This window comes from Anomaloglossus baeobatrachus, chromosome 1, assembly GCF_048569485.1.
Source record: "Anomaloglossus baeobatrachus isolate aAnoBae1 chromosome 1, aAnoBae1.hap1, whole genome shotgun sequence".
NCBI classification, from domain to species: domain Eukaryota; kingdom Metazoa; phylum Chordata; class Amphibia; order Anura; family Aromobatidae; genus Anomaloglossus; species Anomaloglossus baeobatrachus.
In genome coordinates, this window is record NC_134353.1 from 16,731,324 (window position 1) to 16,753,110 (window position 21,787).

Sequence of the window (21,787 nt, forward strand, 5' to 3'; positions counted from 1 at the left end):
GATAATCAATACAGAGGAGGATAATTTTATATTACAGGGAGATTTATGTAAATTGGAGGATTGGGCTGAGAAGTGGCAATTGAAGTTTAATGTAGATAAATGTAAGGTCATGCACTTGGGTAGAGGAAATAACATTTATGATTATGTACTTAATTGTAGAACACTGGGTAAAACAGACACAGAAAAAGACTTGGGTGTATGGGGGGATGGTAAACTTCACTTTAGTGGACAGTGTCAGGCAGCTGCTGCCAGGGCTAATAAAATAATGGGATGTATTAAAAGAGGTATCAGTGTTCATGAAAAAAATCTAGTTCTACCTCTGTACAAGTCACTAGTGCGACCGCACTTATATACTGTGTACAATTCTGGTCACCGATATATAAGAAGGACATAGCTGAACTGGAGAGGGTGCAGAGAAGACCACCAAGATTATTAGAGGAATGGGTGGGCTGCAATACCAAGACAGGTTATTAAACTTGGGGTTATTTAGTTTGGAAAAACGAAGGCTTAGGGGAGATCTAATCACAATGTATAAATATATGAGGGGACAGTACAGAGACCTTTCCAAAGATCTTTTTATACCTAGGCTTGCGACTGGAACACGGGGGCATCCGCTACGTCTTGAGGAACGAAGGTTTAATCATAATCACAGACGAGGATTCTTTACTGTACGAGCAGTGAGACTATGGAACTCTCTGCCGCATGATGTTGTAATGAGGGATTCACTACTAACATTTAAGCAGAGCCTGGACGCCTTTCTTGAAAAATTTAATATTACCAGTTATGTATATTAGATTTTATGACAGGGTGTTGATCCAGGGAACTAGTCTGATTGCCGGATGTGGAGTCAGGAAGGAAATTTTTTCCCCATTGGAACTTGTTTGCCACATTGGGGTTTTTTTTGCCTTCCTCTGGATCAACATGTTAGGCTACGGGTTGAACTAGATGGACTTAGAGTCTCCCTTCAACCTTAAAAACTATGATACTATGAATCCCCAGGCTCTTCAGCAGAAAGGTGAGCTGTGTCTCTTCCCTCCAGGACTGGTGCTCTCCTGCACCCAGTCTGGTCTCAGGGGACGTCCCTCCAGAAAGCTTCCTATGTGCACTCTGCCAATCCCTTCACTGGCTTCCCATCGCCCAACGACTCCAGTTCAAAACATTAACCATGACATACAAAGCCATGCACAACCTGTCTCCTCCCTACATCTGTGACCTAGTCTCCCGGTACCTATCTGCACGCAACCTCAGATCCTCACAAGATCTCCTTCTCTGCTCCTCTCTTATCTCCTCTTCCCACAATCGTGTACAAGATTTCTCCCGTGCATCCCCCATACTCTGGAATGCTCTAACTCAGCACATCAGACTCTCCACTACCGTGGAAAGCTTCAAGAGGAACCTCAAGACCCACCTTTTCCAACAAGCCTACAACCTACAATAGCCCTCAGTCCAGTAGACCACTGCACAACCAGCTCTGTCCTCACCTATTGTACCATCACCCATTCCCTGTAGACTGTGAGCCCTCGCGGGCAGGGTCCTCTCTCCTCCTATACCAGTCTGTCTTGTACTGTTAATGATTGTTGTACGTATACCCTCTTTCACTTGTAAAGCGCCATGGAACAAATGGCGCTATAATAATAAATAATAATAATGTGTCATGGCTACCTAAACTTATACCCCATGTGGCACCCTGGTGACCGGGAAGTCCCATACTACTAGATGGCTAACTCTCCCTGTCCACCCCAGTTCACCCCCCCTGAGGGGAAGGCACCTAACTGCATGTGAAATGTGTCTGGTGTGAGCACCGGCACTTACCACCTGTCACTTACCCCAGATAGATGCTGCTACTAAATTCAGCTGCAGTACCCTGTAGCGACCAGAGCCTCAGGGGTGCTACACTGCCACAGTAAGTTGTGGAGTAAGTGTCGGAGGATAGAGCCGGTGGCTTGGTGCTCCATCACAGCTGTTCACAGTACGGGCATCTGAGTACAATGATACTGCTGACAGTGTTGCAATGAATGAGGTCAACAGACAGACGAGCCTTTCTGGAATTTGTCAGATTTTCCCAGTGGACACTAGGGTCATGTAAACATTGTTGTTTTAGCTACATTTCCTTTAACTTAAAGCAATAACAAGGATTCCTAAAGTTTTGTTATAATGTTACTTTTATTTCTCAGATTTTTTGCATAAATGAAAAGTAAAATATGTTCTCACCTGGATTTTCCACTTTGAGGGTAATCAGTTCTCTTGTTGGCTTCATTATTTTCTTGTGGTTTTGTCTTGGGATATGATCAATCTCCTGGACTTGCGATTGAATTAATTGAGTCTTGCAATGAATCTGCAGAATTCTTGTGAGTTATTCTAGATTTTGTGGATTTGAAATACGTAACCTCATCTGCAACAGGGAAAATTAATGAGATTAAGACTTTTATACGTTCTCCTGTATTAGGGCTTGTGCAGATGATTGTAATTTTGGTGTGATTGCAATCCGACAAAACATCACATTGCACTTAGACCAACATTATTTTGTGGGGTCATGCATACGTCCTATTTCTTCTGAAGCCCAAACCGGTCCAAGGAAAACAAATGAAACATGCCCAAGTTTCATCCTATTATCAGCTCGCACTTGGCCATTCATGTCTTCGCGCACTGTGATGACATCCAAAAGTGGTCTAATTTTCACAGACTTACACAATAGAGAAGATGATTTTTTATCCTCATTCAAGAAAATTGGATCACACAGTGCTCAAACTCCGATCAGTCTAAATATTATATTCCGCCTGATTTTCGCGAGCCTCATACTTTGTGTCTTTACGTATAATCTAAAATCTTTGGTGAGCTGTGGTTGCAGTGGTCACAGGTGGATTTTAGAGCCATTGCCAGGCACAAAATACACGTCCACCAGGCAACTTCCCAGCTTTAAAATCTTAAGGACTGGGTTGCTATTCCTTTTAGTTGTTTTATTTTTTCTTCTCCTATTCTTACATAACTTTTTTTTTTCATTTTTCCATCGGTTTTAACTCTATTATTTTTTGTTTTTTTGATGGATGAAATATAGCTGTAAATGACATACTTACAGTACTTTTACCATACAATATACTGAAAAATGGGAAAACTATTCCAAGTAGGATAAAGTGCGGGAAAAAAAACAAGTCCGTCATTGTTTTGTGGGTTTGGCTTTTACAGTGAAAATTGTATGATAAAAATGGTGTTGAAAGATGATTTTCCAGGTCAGTACAATTATGAAGATAGGAAAATCAATGATCAGGAACGTCCTGTAAACCTGAAAGTGGTTGTTGTTCCGGAGATCGTTGATGCTGGGCACAACCTCATACTGGAGAATCCACGAATTTCAGTTAAAGCAATAGCAGACATCATGGGGATTTCCCGTGAACGTGTTTGTATCATTATCAAAGAACATTTGGACATGAGGAAGCTTCTGCAAAGTGGGTCCCCAAATGTTTGACAACAGATCAGAGAAGCATGGGAGTGAAAACTTCCCAGTCCATTTGTCAGCGTTTCCGGACTGATAAGAATGCCCTGGATCAACTGGTCACTGTGGATGAGACCTGGATTTATTTGTATGACCCTGAAAACAAGAAGCAGTCAAAAGAGTGGAGACACATTGTTTCTCCCTGTTCAAAAACGTTCAGGGTGTTACAATCAGCCACTAAGTTGATGGCGTCTGTGTTCTGGGAAAAGGAGGGCGTGCTGCTGGTGGACTACCTTCAAAAGGGTTCCACCATCAATGCAAGGTATTACATTGAACTTTTGGACCAATTGAAGGCAGCTCTGAAGGCCAAAAGGCACATCAAGCTGTCCAAAGAAATATTTGCACAAGTGATCACCACAAAACTGGCAGAGCTGGGCCTTCATCTGGATGACCACCCACCTTATTCACCTGATCTAGCTCCCTCCGACTATTATCTGTTTCCAAACCTGAAGAAACACCTCAAGGGTACCAACTTTCAGACCATTTCTGATGCCATGGCTGCTACGGTTGCCTGGTTTGAGGCACAACCGAAATCCTTCTTTTTGCTAGGCTTACAGAACTTGGAATACCGATGTAAGAAGTGTGTTGTCATCAGTGGAGAGTATGTGGAAGAAATGGAAAGTTTCATCATCCGATCTCATTTCTTTCTGGGTAAAGCCAAAGAATTATCAGCAGCCCCTCATAAAAAGTGTTTAAAATATATTCATCCATTCAATTTTCCAAATTATAAAAATAAAAAAAAGTATGTTTGTTATCACCACATTGGTAAAAGTCCAATTTTTGAAAATCTACAGCTAATTACCCATAGCACTATACAGAAAAAATATAAATACCAAAATAGTTTTTTTTGTCACTACATTTCTCAAAAAAGGTAATAAAAAGCATTTATAATATTGTTTGTATCTCAAAAAATGGAAAAATAAAAAACTACAGTTCCAATTGCAAAATTTCAAACTATCACCTAGGTCTATTGATTGACTAATCAAAAAGCTACAAGTCTCTGAAATCGTGATACAACCAATTGTTTTTTTAAAAAAATAACCTGTATAAATGTAGTATTGCCAAAATCATGCCTTCAGGCAGAATCAAGCTGTAGACGTTGAGTTGTGCATGTCTGATTTTACAGACCTGTTTTACTAGTCAAATATGACAATGCTCCATGCTACATCTGAGTGTGGATGGACACTGTTTGTTCCATATGTCATCATTTCCCTAGCCGGCATAAAGTCATCACTGCAGCCCATGTCTGATGACGTGACATTGTGCACCTCCGTGACCATGATTTAACATCATGATATCAATAATCTAAATTTCAGAAAGATTCAATCATCTCCACTTACGATTCCTTCAGAATGCTCACGGCTGCTGGATTTTGCTCTTTCACCAGTTGTAAGGGAAAACAGTGAAATACCGTATATATATATATATATATATATACAGCAAGGAAGCAAATCAAATAATTCTTATCAATATGAAGATAAAGATGCAAATGAACAGGAACAAAAGCAAAAGATTTCTATGCGAATTAATAATGTTTCATTGGTAAATGATTAAGGACTATGGAGCGTGAATCACAGAGTAGAACAATAAAGATAGGTCAGAACCAGAAGGTCATGTACGCGGCGGTGCTCGTCTCGTAGAGTTGTGCAATCCAAGTGTGAATATCTACTACTTGTGAGTACAGGTTAGGAAGGAGCGCAGCTGTCCACCATTGTCAGCTTCCAAAGTTGTGCTCCTCATTTCATGGTAAAACATAAGGTAAAGGATCTACCCAATGGCTCCCTGGCTGCTCCGCTCTGCTCCGATGGCTCAAGTAACTCTCTGATTAAATTCTAAATTGGCCACTCTGAGAAAAACAGTAGGACTGGTATCAGCCTGCTCTCCTGGTCTACGTGCCTCACACTCTTAGGCCCTGTGCCCATGGTACAAAATTCATGCTGATTTTGCTGTGGAAAACCTGCGGATTTTGGTGATTTTCCAGACAAATCCACAGGTTTACGCAAGTACAGGCACTCCCCGTGTTATCCTATGGGATTTGGGGAGTGCTGTATCAATGCTACGGATTTTGCACCTGCAAGAAATGCTGCGGATTTCCCGCAGCCACAAAGAACTGCATGTCTGCGGATTGTTCTGCACAGATCTCTATACTTACCTGCCTTGATTGAAGACACCAGAGACTCTTCCTTCGGTGTAGAAGAGCAGGTTGAAGCCAGGAGCGGGCTGCAAGAGGTGGGCGGGGCCTGCACGAGCTGCGGTCATGTAACAGCCCGAGCTGCGGTCATCTGACAGCCGGAGCTCGTCCAGGCCCCGGCCATCTTCTCCAGGAGATGGCTGGAAACCAAGTTCCTGTGCAATACAGGTAAGTATGAACTCACCGATTACTCCAGCACTTGTTCTGCATTGAAGATGCAGTGCCCAAGCCATAGTACTGTATCCTCAATGTAGAATGCCCGCAGCATATCCGATGGACGTTCCACTGGACTTCCGCAGCACAACTCAGAAAAAGTTGTGCTGCGGATTTCTTGGAGCTCCTGTGGAATGTCCTACAGATATATCCGCAGTACACTTTCCCCATGGGCACATGGCCTAAATGTCTCTTTTCATTCATAATAATTGTTCGAGCCGATTCTCAGGGAGATCTATGTCCGTTAAATAGATCTTAACAGCTCATTTATATATTAAGAAAAACATGGAACTAAAAACAGTTGAATGGTGGGTTTCAGCATGTTGGACCCCACCAATCTGACATTGATGACTTTTTTCTGTGGATAGGTTCTCAAATATAGGAATCAATATCTTTTAACCAAAACCTGTTATGTTCATATAATACCTCACAAGGGATATAGGAAACACACTAAAAAACTGCCATTGACCGGTTCCTGTACAGACTAGAGATATCAACTCCGGCCTACTCTGCCTGATCAGCCATCAAGCACTTCATGATCCTCCTAAGGAACCAAAGGGCAGAGCAGAGTGCAAATTACCTACAGAAGGGAAGGTGTGCTGAAGAAGAAAGTGTTCCCAGAGGGAGTAACACAGGCAATACAATACAAAATTCCATAGAGGGTGAATATTGCTAAAGTATATGTGCCGCCTACTTACTGAGAAACAAAACATAGGTGCAGAGAGGATAATTAAAACAGCAGAGAGAGGTATCCCAGCTGGTCTAACACTGACTGGCAGAAATTAATGTCAATATGGCTGGACTTCAAAATGATAATATCACCAGCAAGGAGGAATGTACGTAAAGTGGCACCCAAAATGTGATTGGGCAGGCAAATGAGTAAGGGAATAAACCTGTTACCCTACAAGAACTAAAGCAAAAATAAACAGAAACTAAACATCTTTTTAGGGTGTATAAAAAGAGAGATTAGATCCCGTGATTCCAACATATTGTTACCCCTCTATAAACCACTTGTAAGGCCGCATCTGGAATATGGGATCCAGTTTTGGGCTCCACTTTTCAAAAAGGACATTCAGAAGATAGAGTGAGTTCAAAGGCGGTCAACTAGACTACTACAAGGAATGGAGGCCGCCCGTATGATGAGTAATAGAGGCCGCCCGTATGATGAGTAATGGAGGCCGCCCGTATGATGAGTAATGGAGGCCTCCCATATGATGAGAGGTTGAAAAAGTTGGCTTTTTTTACCTTTGTTAAACGACAGCTCATTTATATGTACAAATACATGTGTGGTCAACACAAAATACTGGCACATGTATTTCTTCTAAAGACAATACTAAATACCAGGGGGGGCACTCACTGCGAGTGGAAGAAAGGAGATTCCAGCAGCTAAATAGGAAAGGGTTCTTTACAGTTAGAGCATTTAGACTGTGGAATGCCGACCACAAGAGGTAGTAATGGCAGATACTATAACAGCTTTAATATCAGGGCAGATGATTTTCTCAGTACACAACACTGTACGATATAAATGATTTAGTGATGAAATGTATAATTGGTGGAGGTAGGGTGAATTTGATGGAGCAGGGGTTTTTTCAACCTATGTAACTTTGTAACACCCAAAGAAAAGGTGTATCTACTATATGATGCAGTGGACAGAAAAGCTGACCACAGACTCAAGGGTTCGAATCCAGATGGATGACAGAACCCTTTTAATGTTAATTAAATGTGTAGTAATATGGAGTTTTGCTGGATAATAGTGATCACAATGTATAACATATTCATGCTTTTCAATGTGGTAATATGGCGCGTGATGGAATATGAAAAACTTTTTGTAAGCTCTTGTGCTCAGGATCATAAATAGTTTTTTAAACCATTAAAGGGGTTGTCTCAGGATCATAAATAGTTTTTTATACCATTAAAAGGGGTTGTCTCAGGATCTTAAATAGTTTTTTAAACCATTAAAAGGGGTTGTCTCAGGATCTTAAATATTTAAAAATAAGCAATTTTGCAATTTATCTCTTATTGTAATCCACTCTGTTCTTAACAATGGTACAAGGGGGGGGATTTTTACTATTATTATGTAAACCTGTAAGTCTAGGTTTTGAATATGCCATTGGTTTGAACTGTCAATCTTCAGAAGCTCACTGCCTCTTGACAAGCAGGAAAGTGAGGAGGCTTTAATCTATTCATTATCTAACAAGTACATTAATACCATATTAATATGATGGTATGATATGATGATATGATGACAGGTTGAAAAAGTTAGATATGTTTAGCTTAGAAAAAAGACGTCTCAGAGGAGATCTCATTTATATGTATAAATACATGTGTGGTCAATATAAAGGACTGGCACATGACTTATTTCTTCCAAAGACAGTACTAAGGACCAGAGGGCATACACTGCGAGTGGAAGAAAAGCGATTCTGACAGCTAAATAGGAAAGGGTTCTTTACAGTTAGAGCGGTCAGACTGTGGAATACACTACCACAAGAGGTAGTAATGGCAGATACTATAACAGCTTTTAAAAAAGGGCTGGATGATTTCCTCAGTACACACAACATTGTTGGTTATAAATGACTTAGTATGGGGAGATAAGGTATGCACACCAGTGACTATGTAAGGGGAATACATGTAATAGCAGAAACTGCTGTGTGAATACTGACATGAAAAATTCAATAGCTATATGTAAGAATGAAATGTGAAAAATGGAATCTGCATTACTGCCATGAACATATGAATAAAGAGAAATTTAGCTACTGAATTGATCAATGCAATAGAGCCCCAACACTACGCCAAAGTATTTCTCTACGTTGGGGTCCCTAGCTTGTGTGTGTCCTCTCATGCAGTTACAAAACTTACCGTGTATGGGAAGCTGACACCCAGGCTATATATACGATGTGGATTGGCAATAGGTGTGTATGGGGAGGGTTCACAAACGAAAAACTACTAACAAACTAACCCTATTGCATTGATCAATTCAGTAGCTAAATTTCTCTTTATTCATATGTTCATGGCAGTAATGCACGTTCCATTTTTCACATTTCATTCTTACATATAGCTATTGGATTTTTCATGTCAGTATTCACACAGCAGTTTCTGCTATTACAAGTATTCCCATTGCATAGTCACTGGTGTGCATACCTTATCTCCACATAGTGATGTTTTTTTAGGTTTTTGCACCCAGTTCAGACATAGAATGGAGTTCCAAACGTTATTTCTTATTTATTTATAAATGACTTAGTGACTAAATGTAGAACTGGTGGAGGAAGGTTGAACTAGATGGACCTAGGTCTTTTTTCAACCTAAGTAACTATGTAACTATGTAACTATAAGGGAAGGTGAGACTACAGGAGCAATATTTGAGCTCCAATTAAACCCTGCCCAGATATTGCCTAGCAGCTGCCCCAATGTATTGGTACCAGGTCTATTCTCCTTTAAAGCAAAGCAGCAGAATGTCTGTGTCTCCTTCCATGCTTCTTTAATGTGCTCTTCATAGTACAGCCGGTCTGGGTTTTGTGTTACATAACATCCCCCGTGGGTGGTAGAACCTATATTGATATAAGCCCCATTGTACCGTGTGCTGTCTGTTTCCAGCGACTTCTCTGGGGTCAGCGTAAGAAGATTGAGGCTACAAAGAAATACTCCCCATCTACTGCTCTAATCAACCTTTTATTACACTATCCCAAAAATTGTGGGTTATTTATAATAGGGTTTTTTTAACCATTTATATTATTCCACTTCCAATGTTTTTTCTGGAAATCTTACATTTTCCAAGAGTTCCCAACAGATTTTAGATGACAAGACTAACAAAATGATGAGCTAAGACCAATTCTCCAAACCTAGATAAACCAAAAGAAAAATGGTGCTTCAGAATATCTCACAAATATATCAACGTTATCAAATATAAATTAGTTTAACTGATTTTGTTAAAAGAAAAAAAAGCAAAAACATTTCAATACAGGGCTAATAGCAAAACAGTATATAGTTACTATGCCCATAGATCTATTGTCATATGTTCCCGAGTGGCTAACACAAAAAGAGCATGGAATGCAAACTTCCATTGTGATGATGTGGAGTCCTGATAGGTGTGTAGCCTTGTGCCTCCACGCACGTTTCACCTGGCTTCAGGGGGCATGTATGTTTGATGTAAGAGTTAACCATTTGGTATTAGACAGCAATAGATATGTGGGGACCCTAAAAGTATTCTGTTTATAGCCTTGGGAAGATTGTTGTTAGTCTTCCACTGGCAAAGTCCAAAGTGGGAGCCATTACCATCAGACCTTCATATGAAATTTGTGGACATCTCATGTATCAAGCTGAAACCCTGAGAAGCCTCCTGATGATCCCCTTTTTCATCTTTGTGGGGTTAGAAACATGTAGAGGCAGATATGGTCTGAAAATTGTTCTGACTGTATGTCATTTTATTACTTTCGATACTATTTTATATCATGTTGACACTGTTAGGTCACAAATACATGTGTCTTTGTGGCAATCTGCTGTTACCCATGTTATGTGGTCTGCATTTTGTCTCACTGTCATGCTCTACCCCCTTCCAATCTATTTTTAGCCTCCTGTCTCTGCCTTCATTTGAGTAATAGGGTCAGTGAGGGTAAGCCTTCAAGGAACGGGGGCACCATTTCTATTGTTTAGGGTGTTTTCACTCCATGGTTAGGAAGGTGACAGATTTTTGAGGGTTAAGGGGGCTTTACATGCCCCCGTCATTTGTGCGTCACGGGCAAATCGCTGCCCGTGGCGCACAATATTGCTGTTACCCGTCACACTACTTACCTTCCTAGCGACGTCGCTGTGGCCGTCGAACAAACTCTTTTTTAAGGGGGAGGTTCATGCGGTGTCACAGCAACGTCACATAGCGCCCCACCAATAGAAGCGGAGGGGCGGAGACCAACCGCATAAACGACATGCCCACCTCGTTGCCGGCAGGACGCAGGTACGTTGTTGCTCGTCGTTCCCTGGGTGTCACTCGTACGGGGTCTTTGGCTTAGGCCCTTATCACCTCCTTGTTATTGGTGAGACGACATACGTGTGTGTTTCCAAATATGTGTTGGATTTTCTGAATTTTCTATCTTGTCTCAGGGGTACTAGTTTTTGTCACCCCTTACTTTTTTATACTTTCCAATAAAGGTTATATTTGAATACAGCTTGGGGTAATTTTTCTGGTATAATTGGCCTTCTATTGAGTGACTGTTTTTAACAAAATCCATTATAATATTTTAGGTGTAATAAAGTTGATCTTTTTGTAGCACCATTCCTCTTTTTGCTTTGGTTTATTTAGCTGCATCTCTCTTCTATAGGAATATTGGTTGGTTCTAATTTTCTCAACCTGTTTTCCAATTTGAGATAAGAAGAGTTTAAACTTCTAACTAGAAAAAGTCGGGCCACACAGTGTTAAAAAACAAAGTCCAACTCATCAATCTAGTCCTGTTGGGAGCATGTAGAGTGTTAGTGCCAATATGCCCAAAACTGAGAGCAAGGAGGAGAGATCCAGCTCCAGAAAATCATCGCTTTAGATTGGTAAAAAAACCACTGACGCGTTTCTGGTGCGTCAAGTGTCCTTAGTCATGGTATTTGGAATAGCGTCAGATATCGCTGTAGGTAGATGATCACTTTCTGTAAGCACCAGAGATCTGATTAATTACGATGACATCTCATGATACGTTAAAAACAATCAGATCATTCTGATAGAACAGGACACAAACTGTCACCCTGCCACCAGGGGGAGCTGGAGTACTGCAAAGAAAGACACTACATGGAGCTGAATAAGCAAGGAGGTGCACACACAGTGTGTGCTGGTGCAGTGCCAGCCGCAGGGCAAGCTGAGGATGGTCGGGCAGGTGGGTCATACACAGTACGGGGAGCAGGAAGACCAGAGAAATGAGCAGAGGCGGGGTTGAGGTCAGGCCGAGGTCAGTACCAGAGGAAGCAACCGATTGGGGAGGTAGGAGAGGGGGGGAACAACTGGGGCTAATGTGGGAATGAAGGAGGTGGGACAGAGGAATGGAGGAACGCCTAGGGTACAGAACACAGACAGAGAACGAGGGCACAGAGAGGGGACAGATCAGGATCACTCTTACAGGGACCAGCAATTACAGGCAAAGCAGCGCTAAGCTTATAGCCGGCACTGGTTCACCGGAGATGACAGTATATTTAAAGCATCCAAGCTCCGGATGTGAGGCCCGGGAGAAGGCTCAGCCCCCTAGCCATGTGGACGGGGAGATGAAACCATGACCCAAACACTACAAGACACTTGCATATCAAAAAAAAGAAATCATGTGTAAATAGTGGCATCTGGATAAGCAGACGCTCAACGGATCAGGGCGGTGTGAGGGGGAAAATACATAATATATGAGCTGGTAGCAAGGACTTTGTATCAGTACAATAATCTAGAGCAGAAGAACCTTGGTGTTGAATCTAGAGCTTCACCATGTCCATCTACTCCTGCAACTGCACAATGAAAGCTGTCTGTGTGTGAATAGGGGCAACCATATACCAAGCACAATGCAATTACATGAGGAACAAGGACGGAGAAAAGGTGGAAAGAAAGCATTACATGTAAAATAATAATGCAGAATATTATCTACACTTAAAGTTTAAACCTAATGGAGCTCTAGTATTGAGTCTAAATACACAGCACGCCTCTCTGTTCCTAAGATGACATTCCCCTTCCCCACCCCTTTTATGGTTATATACTGTTCTATATCATACACTTATAGAGACATTATATTGCAATGATGACAGGAATTACAATTTTTTGAGGCTTTGGATATAATACGTCAACTCTTGTTGTTCTCAATGTCATGAAGATGTTCCCTGATACATGTTTCAAATTGAAGCCTTCTGCTTCCAACAGATTTTATTTTGCAGGTGACAATTTACATGATGTAGATGGTAAATTTCAATTTTCAAATAAGAAATTCTCTTATTTGAAAGTTATTTTTTCTGAGGAATCACTAAAGTTGCTAAATTGGTTGATTTTTAAGCATACTTTACATGGGTATGGGCAACATTTGTAAAAAAACCCTTTAATTCGTAAATAAGGTTTTCTACATTTTTTTTTTCTCAAGAAAGTTTGTAAAGAGTACGGAATAGTACCCAAAAACTATTAAGCACCCGTTTAAAAGCCTAGCCCCTGCTTTGTCTTCTTCTAGAGTGGGTACATTTCTCAAGAAAATATTTCAAATTTTTGTAAACTGGTTCTTGTACTGGATAATGAGAGAACTCTGGGATTTGGTTTACTTTTGTGTCCTCTGTATTTGTGATTGTGGCTATGACCATTGTGATAGCATTGTAAAGTGAACCTAAAAGCAATAAAAGTAAAAGGATTAGAATTTATTTAATTTGTAAAATATTCTATTGTAAATGAATCAGACCTCCACATGGTTAGGAGGTCATCTATGTATCTGCCATACCAAAAATAGCCTCAATAAATAGAATATATACATTGTATATGTATTTCTCCCACCACCAACTCATTACTAAATGAGCGAGAGGTGGTGAATATCTGTCCCCCATTGAGACTCCTATTTTCTGAGAAAAAAAAATTGTTGCAGCTAAAAGAAATGTTTGTAATCAGCAAATTAATAACATTTATATAATTTTTATGATCTGTGTAACAACCACTATATTTTTAAAATGGAAATCCAGAGCACCCATAGCCATCTGATCAGGAATAAACATATATAAAAATATATAACACCCTAATCATGAATATTTTTATGGCCATTTGAAAATGTGGAAAATGTTATTCATGTCCTCTAAGCAAGAGGAGAAGGGAAAAAAGCCACTCTCCAGTCTCTCAGCAAGTGAGCCAATGCCATATTAAATGGATTGTGGTGGTGGTGTTAAACACTTTTTGTGAGTTTTTGGTAGTGCATGGACTTACCGGTGTGACAGAGTTGGTAAGTTATTTTTATCACAAAATGCTAGGGATTCATCTCCATCTATTAGTTTGTTTATATTTGCGATAATCTCAAGTAGTATCATTACATTACATACTGGATGATATGTGAACACATCTGATAGCTTGAGATGAGTGAACCCAAACAATAAAGTTTTAAGGTCATAGCAAACACCGGGTATTAGGAGCTCAGACTCAAACATGGTCATTTAAAAAAAGACTGTGTATGAGTTTGGATTTAAGGCACTGTTGTATCTTAATAAAGAATGCTGAAAGGCTACAGCACAGCCAATCAACAAGCATTATTTCAATCGGAAGATGACTGTATTCTGCTGTGAATAATAAAAATAATAAAAAAAATGATGTGGGCTCTAGCCTATTTTTGATAACCATACAGGTAAAACAAACAGCTGCAAGCTGCAATCCTCAGCTGTCTGCTTTACCTTGGATGGTTTTAAAAAATGAAGGGGATCCCATGCCATTTTTAAAAATGAAATGTATTTAAATAATTTGAAAAATATCTGCATGGGGTCTCCCCTATTTTTGATAATAAGCCAAGGTAAAGCTGACAGCTGGGGTCTGGTATTTTCAGTGTAGGAAGGATGGTTATTTGGCCCTTCCCAGCCTAAAAATAGCAGCCCGCAGCTGCCCCAGAATTGGCACATTCATTAGAAGCTCCGATTCTGGCACTTTACCCAGCTTATGCCGATGGTCGTAGTGCATTGGCCATTGGGGTTATAATTGCGGGATTGATGTTAGTTGTTTTTTAACTTCACTGGTTATCAAATAGGAGGGAGCCTATAACATTTTTTTTCTATTTATTGCATATTCACATGTTTACAGGGCACTTGGCCCCTTTGTTACCTTTTGCAGCCCTTTGGCCCTTACCAAAACCATTTTACAGCACAGAACTTTGGGTATCCATTGACTTATATGGGGTTTGGGGCCAAGGGTAAAGTTTGGGTCAAGTCCAGGTTCAGAAATTAATGTTTAAAGTAGTTTTCCACTACTTGGACAACTTCTTCTCGTTCCCCTTGTTCATCGGCTCCCTTCACCCCGCCTTCAGATGTTTGAGCAGGAAGTCAGCACAGGGCTCACATCCTGCCCAAATGTCCAAATAGTGTAAATTTATAACCCAGTCGTAACTCTCATCCAGCCAGGACTCTGTTATCCCCACCATAGCATAATATTTTTCTATGGTCTAAGGACTACCGTTCTTTTGACTTTCATTGTCTCTAGTGTTTGTAAATCTAATGTCTTCTAATCGCTGTGGGGCATGTAACTGTTTTTATGTCAATTTGTATTTTTTCTGAATGAGACTAATAATCTAGTCAGACTTTGCCCTGAGATCCATTTTCATTTTATCCTGGAAGTGATCCATTGATTCTATGTGAGATTTAAGAAGATATAACCTTGGGTTGAGTATATGTAAACCCATGTTGGGAATAATAGAATTATTATGAGTGCCCTCGAGATTAGAGATTGGGGATTAGAGAGACAAGATAATGGGATGTTTTTGGAAAACAAAAGGGATCCGATTCCATTCTCTAAAGCTGGGTTTACACACTGCAACATCTCAAACGACATCGCTGTAACGTCACCGGTTTTGTGACGCAATAGCGATGTTGTTTGCGATGTTGCAGTGTGTGAAACCTATCAGCGACCCGGCCCCTGCTGTGAAGTTGTAATCGTTACAAATCGTTCAGGACCATTCCTAGGTCCTTTGTTTCCCGCTGTGCAGCATGAAGTTTCAGTGTGTGAAGACTTTGCAGCAACTTTGTTAGCAACTTCCCTTTCAAAAGGCTGCTTATCAACGTCCCCAACAACCAGCTAGGTCGCTCTGCAGGTCCGGATCGCTGTTGAGTTGTTGGCCAGGTTTGCCTGTTTGAACGCTCACCAGAGACTTAGCAGAGACTTAGGGAGGTCGCTATTGCGTCACCAAACCGGTGACGTTACAGCGATGTCCTTTGCGATGTTGCAGTGTGTAAACCCAGCTTTAGACAGAAGGTGATACAATAACATTATTTGTAGACAAAACAAATAGTGGAAAAAAAAAAATCAAAATCACATGATGGAACAAAGTTCTTGCCAAGACACAACCGATTAAGGTCTCTTGATATGGACTTTGTTCCATTATGGGATTTAGATATTTTTTTCCACTATTTGCAATGTCAACAATTAATCTCTTGTCTCTTGGCATGAACTTTATATAACATTGCTAAAAGTGTACGCGGAAGAAAAGATTTATAACCATGAAACAGGTGGTGATGGGGAATGTGTCTTAGGAACATGAGCCGTGCTGGATCTTTAAAGTTAATACTAGAATCGTGCTAGATCTAAACTTATATAAATATATCATATTACTACATTGGTATGAAATATAATGGATCACTGATGTGTTCACAGGATGCAAACAACTATGTAAACCAACCTCTGACGCATTAGTTTATAGCAAAAAATGCCGATGGTAAAACTCCAATAAGGATACAGCTTGTTGCATACATAGCAAATTGCATCTTACCAGTCACTTTTGGCTGCTTCTGTCCATCCCATATACTGGGACAGCCAAAGGGCTGAAAACAGTGGCTTATGGGCAGCACCATCCAGCTGCCCTACCCATAGCATGTGTTTGTGCTCTGAGAACCTTTTTATCATGAGTAGAGAACTGTAAGGACCATCATACTATATGTGTGAGACTTTGAGGATCATCATACCATGTAAGGGGTGCTTTGAAGACCACTATATCATGTGTGGGAAGCTGTCAAGACCATCATGTCATCTGTGGGCTACTGCTAAAATGACCATACTATGTGTGAGGGCTATGAGGACTCTCATACCATTTGTTTTGCATTGTGAAGACCATCCTACCATGTGCGTGGGAGCTGTGAGAACCATCATACCATGTGTGTGGGGTGCTGTGGAGCTCTCAGTTTGTTGGGTGCTGTGGGGGCCTTCATACTTTTTGTGGGAGAGGTGTGAGGACCATCATAATTACTGTGTGTGGCTTTTAGGCCCATGATACTATCTGTTGGGGGTTATAGAGTCCATCATACTGAATTTGTTGAGAGCTCTGGAGTGCATACTCCTCTGTGTGGCAGCTATTGCGTCCATCATACAGTGCGGAGAGCTGTCAGTTCATCTTACAAGGTTGGGGAGCTTGGGCAGATCGTATTCTGCTATGAGGCTGTGAATGCATCAAACTGAATTTCCTACAACTGATTTACATTTTGTTATTAGTTTTATCTCTTGACCTTTTCTTGAATGTATGGTGAAATGTCAGGCCATGCTCTGCTCAACTATCTATTATTTATACAGCTTCCTTTTTGTCTCACCGATGGGATAGGGACAGAGTTAAATCCTACCAGGCACTTTATATTTCCTCATGGAGCATATTGGAGTCTACTTTTCAGGTGAGAAAAAGAGGGATAAGCAAAAGTTCATTCATGGGTAGAAATTAGCTGATCATCCATGGTTTAGGTTGGGCTGTGATGAGCTTAGAAACCCTTTAGATTTGATTAAGTTAAATCTTCCCTAAATGATGGAATCTTTCCTAAATGTCACTCTACTTTGTATGTATAAATGTAACACATATGACTCACCCAGGGCTATGGGGTACTCAGTCCCGGGCCATATATTTATGGGGACAGTTCACTGGGTGGCTGTTTCCCAGTTTCATGACCCTGGGGGTAGCTTGATGGGGGTAATGTACAGGGGAATATTTATAAAATTTGTATCGTGACGCCAATTGCGGGTTGCGGTTATGGTGATGAAACCGCCGCTGCATAGTTTCTCACCGCTGGGGCTGATGTTACTGGCAGCCTGGTCGTTGGGCCCTTCGGAAGTAGGGCCGGGGCCCCAGGGGTAGGTGATGGAGTAAGGGGCAGAAAGAAGGTAGGCCACACAACTGGGTTCTTTACTCACAGCGGTTTGATGGCTGGTACCCGGAGGAAGGCTAGTCCTCACCACTGGTTCCCTTAGTCCCAGTCAAGTGCTGGTTTGGTGACCTGGTGGCTTCTGTCCCCTGCACCCTTCTCTACTTGGTGGGTCCCTGTGGTTTGGAGAGTCTAAGGGTCCCCTCCTGGTAGTCTCTCATTCTTTAGTCCATACGACTGGCAGTTTGAACCCTGTAGGGTTGGTGTTCCGTTCCGGTACCTGGTTCTCCCGTCACTGCTGGTGCCCCCGGACTTTACGGTCAGTGAGGTCCTGGATGGTCCCCTCACTGTGAAGATTTTATCAGGTCTGCCTGGAGCATTTACCTGACCTAGGGCTCTGTACCCCATTAGTGCTATGGTTCCGGGAGTACTCAACCGTACTCCACCGGCAACAACACGCCTCGGCCTTCAGGTCACAGTTACACTCTCCTGTCAGTGTTATAAAATCCGTCTCCTCTCACTTCCACTTACTGACTCCACCGACTCTACTGACTGTCTGTCCCCTCCCACCTGGTTGTCGTCTAGTGGATTGGATCGGCTCCACCCCTGGAGCATTAGAATGGATTATGTTCTGTAATTGAATCATTTCATATAAACACTACCGCGAGCTCTGGGGTCTTCTGTTCTATAAAAGCGCAGTGGGCTGTACAGAAATATGGCTGAATTCTTAACCTGGGACAAAATAAATAATGTATTACTGGATTACAAAATACAATTTAAAGACAATCTATGATTAAAAGAGGTTTTAAGACTATTTTTTACCAAATGTTGTCCAAAGTGAAAATTTATAGCTGAAGGTTGACCTGGCGGTAGCGACGTATCGGGTCTTCTTATTTTCCATCATTTGCACTTAAAGAGGTTGTCTGCTACATTTACATTAATTTCTTATCCTTAGGATAGGTCATTAATGTCTGAACGGCCGGGGTGCGGCAATCCGCACCCCACCAGTCAGCTGATCTCGGTATTCTTGGCAGCAGTAGGTAGATGGAAATGATAAGTTTTGGAGCTATCCAGTCTTCTGATCGTGGCCGTTCTCGAGTACTGCACATCCACCTTTTATTTAAATCAATAGGAGGTGGATGTGCAGTACGGAGCAGCTCCGGAACTGAGCATTTCCTACTGCTTGCTGATGCCGCTGGCACTGAGAACAGCTGATTGGTGGGGGTGCCAGGTTTTGGACTCTGACCAAATAGACATTGATGACCTATCCTAAAGATAAGCCATCAATTTAAAAGTATTAGACAATCTCTAAGTATTTGTTTACCATGTGGTATTGTTTATCTTCTTGAATCTCCATATCACTAATACCTTTTACACTTACCTTAGTGCATGGGTGCATGGGGATGTTGTAACTGTCCAGTATTATATGGGTGGGCTGTAGTGGGTTTCCTATACTTTGGATGTGAGCAGATTCCACTTAACCCCTTATGGACTCATGACATCCTATGTTTATCATAAGACATCTCCCTGCCTTTCTTATACATTCGCATGCCGAGCCCACATCTTTGCCATCGGATGAAGGCTGAATTATTCAGCCATCATCTGCCTCTAGCAGCTGAGGGTGAAGCTCCGCCTGCAGCTATTAACCTATTAATCTCTGACAGTGGCAACTAACACGTGCCGAAGGTGGGCACTCCATTCTATCCCCTCATCGGTGCCTGTGATGCAATCCCAGTATGTCGTTCGTTGTCATCACAGAGATTCCTGTCATAACCAGCTTGTGGTTGGCGATTATAGGAGACTGTGATTTCTTCAATGTACAACTAGACTGATGCATTGCTGTATATAGAACAAGTTATCAGATGATCGCAGGTTCAAGTCCCCTAAGGCAAATAGAAAATATAGTAGAGTAGAAAAAATGTTTTTAAAAAATTTAAATCACCTTCCTTTTCCCTATTAAAAATTAATAAATAAAAAGGAAAACGAATACACATTTGTTATTGCTCAGTGCATAAAAGTCCGATTTATCAAAATATAAAATAAATGAATCCAATTGATAAACAATGTGACGAGGAAAAACAGTAAAACACCAGAATTGCTCTTTTTTTGGGTGCTGCAAAAACAGATAAAACTGTAATAACAGTCAATAAAACCACTGCATCGATCCAAAAAAAATATAAACAAAAGTCGTTTGCTCAGGACCCTCAAACAGCCCCAGATCTCAAAAATGGGAAATTCACGACAAAAGCAAAAAAAGTTTGGTTTTACAGCTTTCAGATTTTTTTTCACCCTTAAATAAAACAAAATTTCTACATGTCTGGTATTTTCATAATTGTAATTACCTGGACAATCACATTTCCTTCTCAGTTTATGGTGAAATGAACACTGACAATTAAACATAAAAAAAAAAAATAACATTGTTGAATTTAATTTTGTTTTGCCATGTGATGATAAAATCGATGGTGTCATTCAAAATTTCAACTCATCCTGCAAAAAACAAACCCTAACTATGTGAATGGAAAAGTATAAAAGTTCTGAGTCTTTGAATAAGAGGAGGAAAAAAAAGAAAATGCAAAAATGAAAAATTGCCTGGTCCTTAAGGGTTTAGCGCGGCTCATTTCTGTGATAGAAGTAATGACACCATAGATAGAGAAGTAGGAAATGAGACAATTGTGTAAATGAACTTTGGGCTTCCGGTTCCTGAAGGTCTAAGTAACCAACAAAGCGTAGAATATTTCTGTAGCGGGAGACAGTAAAGGGCGTTTTATTTTCCATCTGTTTCTTGTTGATTGGATGATAGCTATTTACTAATACTGTCACCTAAATCTAGTGGTTTGGTTTAGAAATTTGTATATTTTTTTTAATCTTCCTTTTTTTATTTCTCTTTTTCTAGGTTGACTTTATTAACCTTTTTCTTTTCATTTTGTTGTTGCTTTTTATTTCTCTTTCACTAGGGTGACTTCTCCCACTTTTTTTTAGATTTTCTTAAAAAGGAAAATATTCATTTAAAATTTTATTTTTTTATTTTTATTTAATTATCAAGGATTTTTTTTACAATTTTACAAAAAGGTCTTCCCATGATAAGTTTATAGAACATATTCCATGCAGGGATGAAAGTAAATCACCCGATGGGAAACTTCAGTGCACAAATCCAGATCAGTCACATAATGAAAGTATCGATAAGGTTTAGATAAAAGAAGACTTCCATGAAGTGGATGAAATGTCCCATTTATGCGCTTTGTTTCAGCACTCAACCTCAAATAAACACCTGCCGGGTCTTTATGGCTTACAGCGATCTGCAAATTTTTCTAAGGAGACCACAGTTTGGCTCCTTAAGGATTTCGTTCCAGCCCTTGAACTTATTTATATAGAAATTTACATTGATAACTACAGTATATTATAATACATTATAACACAAAGGTGAGACATGCACTTACCCGGCAGTGATTTCAAGTTCTCAACCGTTCATCCTCATCAAACAGAGCACAAGGAACCTGCAGACGGGCAGGACTCCAGTCAATTTGTATAATCTCCTTCAGCGCTTATTTAACTATTTCACAACTTCAATTAGATTATAAATATAAGGGAAGATCTATCTTATCCTTGCGCCAACCTTCAAAAACATCACCGCCGTCTAATCAGCTTTCAGAAGATTGCCAAGCTCTGGAGGAAGGAAGCCAACTGTTGCACCTGACCAACCAGTTTATTACCTTGTTTACCTTCTCCATCTCCATATGCACAGTGCTGAACTGGCGCTGTGTATACAGATTTGGAGGCTCTCACAGTACTTTCATCAACAAACCAACCGAATGTGTAATCACTGGGTACATGTGGGGTATCATGGCCACCAATTTATCACGAACAAGCACTTCGCTGCCTCCACTTTATCAGGACAATACGCAATTGACTGACAATTGTCGAGGCGACGGAGGCTTTTACTACTAGGTTGATTATTGGGCATTTTCCCAGTGAGCGTATAGTATATACAGTGCCTACAAGTAGTATTCAACCCCCTGCAGATTTAGCAGGTTTGATAAGATGCAAATAAGTTAGAGCCTGCAAACTTCAAACAAGAGCAGGATTTATTAACAGATGCATAAATCTTACAA

General features: G+C 40.7%; 1 protein-coding gene across 3 annotated transcripts in view; it reads right to left on the minus strand.

Moving 5' to 3' along the window:
• Positions 1 to 21,162, minus strand: part of LOC142270978 (uncharacterized) — a 48,659-nt gene extending 27,497 nt beyond the window's left edge. The window contains exons 1-2 of one of the 3 annotated variants that reach the window (XM_075332459.1): positions 21,116 to 21,162; positions 2,212 to 2,392 (exon numbers count right to left, since the gene is read on the minus strand). In XM_075332459.1, the coding sequence (XP_075188574.1) occupies positions 2,212 to 2,257 (46 nt within the window). In that variant the 5' untranslated portion in view covers positions 2,258 to 2,392; positions 21,116 to 21,162. Of the gene's footprint in view, positions 1 to 2,211; positions 2,393 to 4,830; positions 4,870 to 21,115 lie in introns of those variants that run through there. The other 2 variants (XM_075332466.1, XM_075332467.1) reach the window with 2 other exon arrangements.
• Between the last annotated feature and the right edge of the window lie 625 nt (positions 21,163 to 21,787).